The 10285-nt window shown below is 44.2% G+C and overlaps 1 protein-coding gene across 1 annotated transcript; it reads right to left on the bottom strand.

Annotated features, from left to right (window-relative positions):
* Positions 1 to 853: 853 nt before the first annotated feature.
* On the bottom strand, positions 854 to 5574 carry FAM136A (family with sequence similarity 136 member A). The gene is made up of 3 exons (XM_043603604.1): positions 5403 to 5574; positions 4351 to 4491; positions 854 to 2356 (listed from the first exon to the last, which is right to left on the bottom strand). Exons 1-3 carry the CDS (start codon positions 5487 to 5489, stop codon positions 2168 to 2170), a joined length of 417 nt encoding a protein of 138 aa, XP_043459539.1. The 5' UTR covers positions 5490 to 5574; the 3' UTR covers positions 854 to 2167.
* Between the last annotated feature and the right edge of the window lie 4711 nt (positions 5575 to 10285).

Consider the following 10285-nt stretch of genomic DNA (forward strand, 5'->3'; position numbering starts at 1 on the left):
TCTCTCTCTGTCCCAAAAGATAAATGTTGAAAAAAAAAAAAAAATTAAAAAAAATTAAAAAAAAAAAAAAGACCCCTGGACACCAGAGAAGTTGGGTGATTGGCCTCAGTTTCTAAGAACTTTAATCTATAGCGTGGAAGTGTATTCCCTGACAGTCCTGCAATTCTTGTAACAATGTCTCCAGAACCCCACTTAATGTACCTTGCTCCTATATAAAAAACATGAGTAATCTCTGAGACACTCTTGACTTAAAAATCAATTAAAATGTAAAAAGTGATCTCTGACTTGCTCCCAGTTAGGTTATCCAAAACAGAGGAATACACATTTATGGATAAATAAAATTGGGATTACATAAGACTTAGGCCAAAATAGTAAAGCCTTGGTGATTCTAAGTAGGGGAGGGGATGATTGTCCAAAATTCAATTCATTCCTAATTTTCAGGAATGGATCTATTTTAATACTAATGATAGTAAAGACTTAGTTAAACTCATCACATATTTTGTATTCTTGGTACTCAAAATCCTAGACATTGCATTTTCTCAAGAGGGTTCCTTAACTACCCCTCTACCTCTTGCTGTTACTGTTAAGTTGAAGCTAGAGATCTGAAATGCATATCGAATTTCTTTTTTTAGCCTTATAGACAGTTTCTTTTTACATTAACGGACTTTAAGTCATAGTGCCTGTCCTCAAAGTTTCTCCCATTTACAATGAACCAGTCCTGCATTTGAACCATAACTCATAACAAATCTTCACTCTTCATGACATTTGAAGAAACTTATTTCACATTACAAGGAGAAGCATCCTAAGAAAGTTATATATTCATTGCCCAGATATATGTCAAGAAACACAGTAGTGGAGGAAAAACTAAACCGTATTTATTTTTTAAAACTGAACCACTAGGAAAATATATCACAGCCTTGAAACACCAAACACAGGCTATATTATCATTTTAAGTAATAAGATGGTAAAAAGACAATAAGGTCCTTATCAAAATGAAAAGGTGCTAGAGCTGGGGCAGGAACACTGCTTGCTGTAAAGGCCCCAGGCAAAAGTGGTATTTGGTAATAGGGGCGGGGTTTGCCCCTCTTTTGCTTTAAAGGAATCACAGCTCACCCCTGAGTTGATTACTTTTTCTCCTTTGACCTTCCTGTTGCCAAGAGATTGTCTCGATATGGCTCTGTTATTTCAGGGGGAGAGATAAGCAATGCTGAGTTTAGGATTTCATTCCATTCTGTTCTGTAAAAACCATGTTTTTCCATATCCAGTACTTAATATTTCTCTTAAGAAGGCAACAGTTCCTCCTTCAATGTTCATTCCTGGATACCGGTATATAGTGCAATCAACCCCCCCACTTCCCTTCAAGGGAGAGTATCACTGTAAGATTGTCCTGTTACTCTGCTGCAGACAGTCTCAGGGCCCACCATGGCAGCCAGTGAGATGGAAGGTCTCTCCATACCCAGTGTAACATCGCCTCTCATGTTTTTGCAGGGTCTTCCAGCTGAAAGACGTAATGCATCTTTCGAGAAATGCATATTCACATCTTCATTGGCAGAAACAGATATCCATAAGAACTGTTCAAAGTTCTTATCCAAACTACCTCTCCCAATGCCACATCTTAAATCAAATTCATGCCCTTGTATATAAAATAAAACCAAGCAAAACAAAGACTCAGAAACCTTTTTTCCCTTCTAAATTAGTGACCTCACGGACTTTGTTTTACAGCTTACGGAAAACGATTTAGCGACCCTTCTGGTGAACAGGAGGTTGGCAACAAACAGAAACACCTCTGCTCATACCACCAGATCACAGAAAGGTTACAGGAACCTGCCAGCCTGTTGGTACCTGTATGCTAAAGAGAATCTGGTACCTTGGAGGGCTCTGGCTTAGTACAAGGGAGATCCCTAGTGCCAGGACAAGCATGTGAAATTTAGGTTATCAAAAACTCTCCTGTGCTATCTCCGACCCAAATTTTAGCACCAGTTTTTTTTTCATTTCACTTTCCAGGGTTGAAACATAAAGGAACCAGTGTCCAGAGGCAAGTGACACATGCCTCAAACTTGCTGCCATCCTTAATTTCTTCATAAACTTCATTTTAAAGACCAAAACTCCCATTTCTCTTTTTAAATAGATTCCCGCTGTCAGCCCAGATGGCCAGTTGCAAAGACTTCTATTTCCCAATGGACAAGAGAGACTCCTTCATCTTCTTGGTCATGGTCGGGATGAGGTGCATGTGGTCATCCACACACTTGGTCACACAACTCTCCAGCTGCTGCTTCACCTGAAGCTCTTTACTTCCCGCATCTATTGAATCTTTGGCTTTGTCATTGCAATGCATGGTGCACCGGGCCAGGCGGTCCTGTGGCAAGAAGGAAGGTGGTAGAGAAGGTTGAAAGGCTGGCCTTCATTAACCAAGTGCATACCATGTGCTAGGCGCTCTGCTACATATTTTGGCTTGACAAATATAATCTTGATCAATTAAAGGGACACTATAGTGCAATTAACCAAGGTTATCCTGACTGAAATGGAGGGTAGCACGGGAGGGTCCAGACAAAGCATTACAAGACAGAATAAATTGTACAGAAGCCCCTCCCAGGAAATGAGAAGTACCCAGTGGCTACTGTTAGTCAGCTATAGTTAAGACTTACAAACATTTTGGGGTGCCTGGGTGGCTCAGTTGGTTAAGTGCCTGACTCTTGATTTTGGCTCAGGTCATAATCTCATGGTTGGTGAGATGGAGCCTCTAGTGGGTTCTGTGCTGACAGCTTGGAGCCTGCTTGGGATTCTCTCTCTCCCTCTCTCCCCTCCCCTCCCCTGCTTCGGTGCAATCTGTCTCCAAATAAACAGACATTAATAAAAAATTTAAAAAAAAGACTTAGAAATATTTTGATTCTTTAATATCTGTCCTTGTAACAGAAAAACACTCAACAAGTATTTATTGAGTATTTACTATGTGCCAGGTACTCTTCTAATGCTGGTGACTATAGCAATGAGTAAAACAGGTAAAGTTCTTGCCCTCATTGAACTTATATTCCAGTGAGGGAAGATAGACAAAATAAGTGGAGGTTGGATATATGAATCTGGAGATCAGGAGTGAAGTTGGTCTAGAGATATGAATGAATGTAGGAGTTGTCAGGCTATATATGATATTTATAGCAGATATTTATAGCTATGAGACTAGAGAACTAGATCCAAAAGAGAAAAGGTCCAAGGACAGCCCTAGGCACTCTCATGCTCACATGCTGGAGTGGGGAAAGGCAGGAAAGGAGGCCGAGAAAGGATGGGCAGGGAGACAGGTGGAAAACCAGAGAGAGGTGTCTTGGTGCCCAACTGAACAAACTATTTCAAGGAGGAGGGGAGTGATCACTGTGTCAGTGATGCAGACAGGTTGAGTAAGATGAGGGATCAGAAACGACTACTGGATTTAGCTCCATAGAGGGGAGTGGCCAGAGCAGTTCTGGCAGAGCAGAAGAGTAAATCTAATCTAATTAGTAAATCTAAGAGTAAATCTAATTGTAGAGGACTAACAGAAGGAGAAAGTTACACAGCAATTCAAGAATCAAAATTTCAAAGAGCCTATCTACAAAATTAGCTGTAGTTCGGGACCTTGGATTAAGTTATTCCTCACAGTGTCAGTCATTTTGAAGAATTCTGTATAGCAGAATGTAAAAATTGTATACTAGATACAATTTTTCCCATGCAGACAGAATCTCAGGCTATGAAAAACTGGTTCAGAAGGGGGCTCTGCTTTTCCAACCTGCAGGAAAGTATAGTCATAGGAAGGGAATAAAATGAAGTTGTGGCTACCCTTTTCTCCAGAGACAGATATAGTGGATACCTTTTGCTCTTAGCGACCTCAGAAGGGCTTGTGAGGAAGGCATCAATGAGTCAGCAATACTAATGCTTCATATAAATGACTGCTCTTTAGTGACACAGGAGCTGCCCTTTGGGTATAGCAAACAGGGGGGTTCTGGGTGGGCAATATTGCTCTAATCTGCACCTCTTTAAAAGAAGACTAGCCTACTTCACTTTCCTGGGGATTGTACTATTTTAAGAATGAATTAATACATGTTTGAGAAAGCTTTATACTATACACTATACGTATTATATTTTGTATCTATGGGGGAAAAAGGCTTTTGATCATGAACTCCCTTTTACAACACTGTTTCTATGGGAAATACTTATAGCACTCAACCTCCAGGAGTTTTTCACAAATTTCAAACCCTGTAAAGACTGGCTGGCCACACGACTGTTCAAATATTAAAAGAACCAAGACATTAAAGCCAAACACTTGTCATCTCCTGCAAAAGAGCAATATCAAGGACCGGAGTCCTCTGTTTGGGCTTCCCTCACCTGGAACTTCTCCAGCTCAGTGGTCACCAGGGCCTGGGCTTGGGCCAGAGGTGCATGGCAGCGTTCAATGCACTGGTGCACCTGCTGCATGGACGCCTGGCTGTCTTCACAACAGTTGGCACTGCACCGGAACATGAGGCCCTGGGGAGGGTGGGCAGACTGAAGTTAGGTAGGAAAGCCTCTGGGGCAGAGATAACCATGGAGTGCAACAGAGGAGTGCCTACATTTGCACCTCTCCTTCTAACAGACATCAACAACCTAAACCCACAAATGGGAAAATTATCCTCAAAGCCTAGCAGAGTGTTTCGTGGTCTTCTTGCTGCTAGCTCATTGGCACTTGTTGCACAGATGGCTAGGTGGACGAAGAAGGTGGCGGTTGGTCAAGTTGGAAGCTAAGTTCTGAAAACCCGGTACCTATATCACAGGGTTCAGAGGTCAGTAACCTAGAAATCTATATTCCACCAGGGGGCCACTGATCCATTAATCAATGACTCCAGAGCACTACAAGAGAAACCCACAATTCAGTAAGGGAGGCAGGACTAACAGCCACATACATTTAGGGGATCAAAGCAGAAATGCATATAAACCAGAGCTGTGTGGAGCGACACAGAAGCAGGTATCACCTGGCCACGGAGGAGGCCAAGCGCTTCTGCCTTTCCGGTGTTTCACCTTGGCCGTGCCCTTTCTGGGCCTCGGCCTCGTCACCTGAGGAAGGGGCCGTTCAAGACAGACAAGCGGGGTAGGCAGAACGCTTCACCCTGGGAGCTTTCTAACCCTGGTCCAGGGTCTAACACCAGCTCCCTCGAGCTGGCCTGGGGCGGGCGGGCGGGGGGGAGGGGGGAACGGCCTTGCGCGTGGTGAGGGATCACAGATTTCAACCTCTCGGCGGAAGCTCCAGGAGTTCTGAGACTAAGAGGTGCTTCTGAGGACGCCGCGGCGACCCCAGGGACACCCCGACTCGGGTCTGCGGGAAGGCGGGCAGCAGCGCGTCGCGGCTGCGGGAAGGGAACTGCGAACCGCTGGGACTCTCCGCCATGGCCCCCGCCCGCTACCTGCATCTTCCGGATGTTCTCTCTCTCCAGACTCTTCACCATGGAGTCCACTGCCTCCTGCACCCGCAGCTGCTGCAGCTCCGCCATGGCGACCCCGCGCTACACCCACATGGACTCCGGCGCTCAGACCCGCCTCCTCGCCGCCTCTTCCAGGGTCACTGTCGCTCTTCCCGGCCCACGCCGCCGCCTGGCGTCGGAGAAGAGGAACTGCACGCCACCCGCCTGCAATCCCAGTGCAACCTCGACCGACCGCGGCTTGCGACCCCGCGCCTCTTGTGCGGTGCTGAGCCTGATCCTTAGCGGGTTCGTGGGAACGCTGGGGCTCCCTGTCTCCCTCCCCTCCCCGCTCCTCCCTCTTTCCCTGTCTTCCTTCGGAGTCTTAAAAAATATTTAATATAATTAACATCCAGATCAAAGCGCAAATTTTAGATGAACAGTTTGAGGAATTTTAACAAACCTTGCACGGTCTAGTCAGTCTCCACCCTTTCTCCTCCTAACCACCACCCTGACCCCAGGCAAACACTGATCTGGTTTCTGTTAGTACAGATGAATTTTATCTTTCTGGAATTTCATACACACACACACACACACACATATACACAGTTGACCTTTGGACAGTGTGGGATTAATGTGGCATTAGGGATCCTGACCACCTGCCCCCCCCTCCATGCCCATATAACTTTTGACTTTAAAACTAATAGCCTACTGTTGACCAGAAGCCTTACTGATAACATAAACAGTCAATTAATACATATTTTGAATATTAAATGTATTCTATGCTATATTATAGTAAAGTAAGCTAGAGAAAAGACAGTGTTGTTAGGAAAATCATAAGGAAGTGAAAGTACATTTATAGTACTGTATTTACTGAAAAAATCCCTCTATAAGTGGACTGATGCAGTTCAAACCCATGTTGTTCAGGTGTCAGCTGTACATGTGTACCTCTTATACTGCTTTAGCTACTCCAAGTTTGATATATGGTATTTTTGTTCAAGCATTTTAAAAAATATTCCTACCCTCCCCCCCATTTTTTTTTTTTTGAGAGAGAGAGCATGTGAACAGGGAAGAGGGGCAGAGAGAGAGAAAGAGAGAGAGAGAGAGAGAGAGAGAGAGAGAGAGAATCCCAAGCAGGCTCCATGCTCAGCACAGATTGAGGCAGGACTGGATCCCACTATCCTGGGATCATGACCTGAGCTGAAATCAAGACCTGGCTGCTCAACTGACTGACCCACCCAGGCACCCCCTGACCCCTACTTTTTTTGTTCAAACATTTTCTAATTTCTACTTTGAATTCTTCTTTGATTTGGGGATTATTTAGAAATGTATCTCTTAATTTCCAAGCATATGGATTTTTTGGTAAAAATTTATTTTTAAATTTTATTTATTTAAGTAATCTCTACACTCCACATGGGGCCTGAACTCATGATCTGGAGATCAAATTACATGTTCCTCTAATGGAGCCACCCAGGTATTTTTAAGGTAACTTTTCCTATCATTTGGAGAGGTGACTGTATTGTGGTTAGCAAACATGCTCTGTATATTTTCCATCTTTTGAAATTTGTTGAAACTTGCTTTATGGCATCAGAAAGACTTGTCTAACTGCATCCTTCCCCACACCATATGCTCCTCTGTCATGTATTCTCTTAGCATGCTGTACTTGTCTGTGACTACTGCTCACTTGTCCTGTGTTCATTTCTTAAAAAAATTTTTTTTAAACATTTATTTATTTTTGAGACAGAGAGAGACAAAGCATGAACAGGGGAGGGGCAGAGAGAGACACACACAGAATCTGAAACAGGCTCCAAGCTCTGAGCTGTCAGCACAGAGCCCGACGCAGGGCTTCAGCTCACAGGTCACAAGATCATGACCTGAGCCGAAGTCGGCCGCTTAACCAACTGAGCCACCCAGGCGCCCCCCTGTGTTCATTTCTTTTGCTAGATTAAGACCTCTAGGAGGACAGGGACCATGTTTATCTTTTTCAATGTTCTTCCTCAGTTCTTTGCTTAGTATCTGGTGCATACGAACCCCTTTGTAAAGGTTTGTCTAATGAATGAATACATTTATTTCATTACGGAAGTAATTAATGAAAAATATTTGGAAACCAGACAAAAGCAATAATAAACTAAAAACTTTAAGTCCATAAATACTACCTCACTATTTTATTTTATTTTTATTTTTTTTTCAACGTTTATTTATTTTTGGGACAGAGAGAGATAGAGCATGAACGGGGGAGGGGCAGAGAGAGAGGGAGACACAGAATCGGAAACAGGCTCCAGGCTCTGAGCCATCAGCCCAGAGCCCGACGTGGGGCTCGAACTCATGGACCGCGAGATCGTGACCTGGCTGGAGTCAGACGCTTAACCGACTGCACCACCCAGGCGCCCCATACCTCACTATTTTAAATGCTATTGTTGGCATTTTTCTTAAAGTTTTTGGATTAAACATGATAAACAGATCAGCTGAAGGTAAGCAGGCTAGGGCTCATGTGGCAGCCCCATGACTTCGGTTCAGTTCTAGTTGCTCCATCATCTCCAAGGGCCACACCCTCACCCACATGGTCTTGACTGATTACTTTCCAGTCTTTTTCCCTATGTGGATATATTTTTCTTAAACACTGGAGTAATAAAATATATATCCAGTACTATGATATCTTGTTTTCAAATGGTAAGTACTTTAGGGGCGCCTGGCTGGGTCAGTCAGTTAAGCGTCTGACTTTGGCTCAGGTTATGATGTCCGGGTTTGTGAGTTTGAGCCCTGCATCAGGCTCTGTGCTGACAACTCAGAGCCTGGAGCCTGCTTGGGATTCTGTCTTCCTCGCTCTCTGCCCCTCCCCCACTCATGCTGTGTCTTTCTCTGTCTCTCAAAAAATGAATAAACATTTAAAAAAAAATTATTTTTACTATTAGGTGCTTTCCCCACAAAGGCTTAAGGCCACGTAACTGCCCAGATAATACTATTTGGACACAAGTCAGCATGCAAAAGCTCGCTACATGGCAGGAGCTGGTGCTATGCATTTCTCTTCTCATTCTGACAGGTTGGCCTGCCTATAATCACCGCTGTGCCCAGATTGCCTTAATAACAGCCTTGCCTTGCCCCACTTCCTGAGCAGATGCATTCCTGCCTCCTCTGATCATAGAATGCTATTCTGATTCTCGAGGGCGTGGCCCATCCTAGTTTAGTACCTGCTTGCTGGGGACCCGCCCTGGGTCACTCATCTTTGGTACCAACAATCTGATTGCTACCATGGGACTTTTTTTGTTTTCTTCTCAGCAACTTCAACTTGAAGAAAACACTCTCCTAACTCACTTCTGCTCTCCTGCCCATGTAAAGCTCTCTAAGGCTTAACAATTATCTTTCTGTCTGTAAGTTTAAGAAAGCAGGTAAACTGGTGCGTGGCAGGTTTAATGGGACTGCCAGAGTACACAAAGTATTTCTGATAGAAGTATCCTGGTAACATGTTTATAGTAGTTAATCATGAGGATCTGCTGTTAATCTCTCCATATATATGTGTGCACACATGCACATAAACACACATGGAAATATACACACACATGCATTGTCTAGAGTGTATAGTGTTCTATAATTGTTACTTTGTTACCAGGGATACTTTTGGTTCACTTTTCACTTGATTCTTTTGAGCACAACAATGAAGTGGAAAAGAAGTTTAAGGATTGGGGCACCTGGGTGGCTCAGCCGGTTAAGCGTCCGATTTCGGCTCAGGTCATGATCTCACGGTTCGTGAGTTTGAGCCCTGCGTCGGGCTCTGTGCTGACATCTCAGAGCCTGGAGCCTGCTTCGAATTCTGTGTCTCCCTCTCTGTCTGGCCATTCCCCTCTTGAGCTCTGTCTCTCTCTCTCAAAAGCCAATAAACATTAAAAAAGAAGAAAAGTTTAAGGATGGACATTGGAGTCACTTTTCCTCTTTTTTTAAGTTTATTTATTTTGAGAGAGAGAGAGAGAAAGCATAAGTGGGGAAGGGGCAGAGAGAGAGAGAGAGAGAGAGAGAATCCCAAGCAGGTTCCGCACCACCAGTGCAGAGCTTGATGCATGGCTCAAACCCATGAACCACGAGATCATGACCTGAGCTGAGATCATGACACTTAACTAACTGAGCCACCCAGGCACCTCTGGAGTTGCTTTTTCTCTTAAGGAGAGATCTGTGACTGGAGCCTAAGCCTCTCAATGAGGGTGGGTCCTGCATTGTGTTTTTTGTTCCTTAGTGACCATTGACTTTCTGAAGAGAGAAGTGACATTTACTGAATACTTGGTATTTGCCTAATAACCACTTTGGTCCCAAAGAGCATGTTCAAAGACCTTGGGTTACTTGTTTCATTTCTCCAAAAACGGTGCCCTTTCTGGGTTGTTCTGAGGAGTAAATGAAATAACCACATGATTGGCCCTGGCACCTATTGGGTAGTAAATAGTTCATTTATGCACAAAAGGTTGTGTGTTAATCAGTTGATAAAAATGTGACCATAGGTTTGCAGGAACCCTGTATCTCCCTGTTTTCCCTGTACTTTCCCTTGGAGCAGTTCAGTATTCGCTAATTCAGTGCTCATGGCAAATTTATACAACTATGTGAATAATGAGAATAGATTATACTTTGCCTTACCCACGATAGTGGACTTCTGCTTATGAAGATTCAGAAGTGCCTAAGAAGGTTTGAGTGCTCAGCTAGGCAGCTAGAGAACATCTCAAGCAAGGCATCAATGTTCCAAGAGGCTGCAGCTTGGGCCCTGGGGGCAGGCCCTGCCTTGGCCTCCAGCATTTGGTTGACAAGGTTCAGAGCGGAGCTCTCTCTCCTCCGTACCCTGTTGTCCAGGCACCGGTATTAGGTTGCTGCCTGCTTCCCCAGCCCAGAAGTGCCTGTAGAAACTTATAGTT

This window comes from Prionailurus bengalensis, chromosome A3, assembly GCF_016509475.1.
Source record: "Prionailurus bengalensis isolate Pbe53 chromosome A3, Fcat_Pben_1.1_paternal_pri, whole genome shotgun sequence".
NCBI lineage: Eukaryota > Metazoa > Chordata > Mammalia > Carnivora > Felidae > Prionailurus > Prionailurus bengalensis.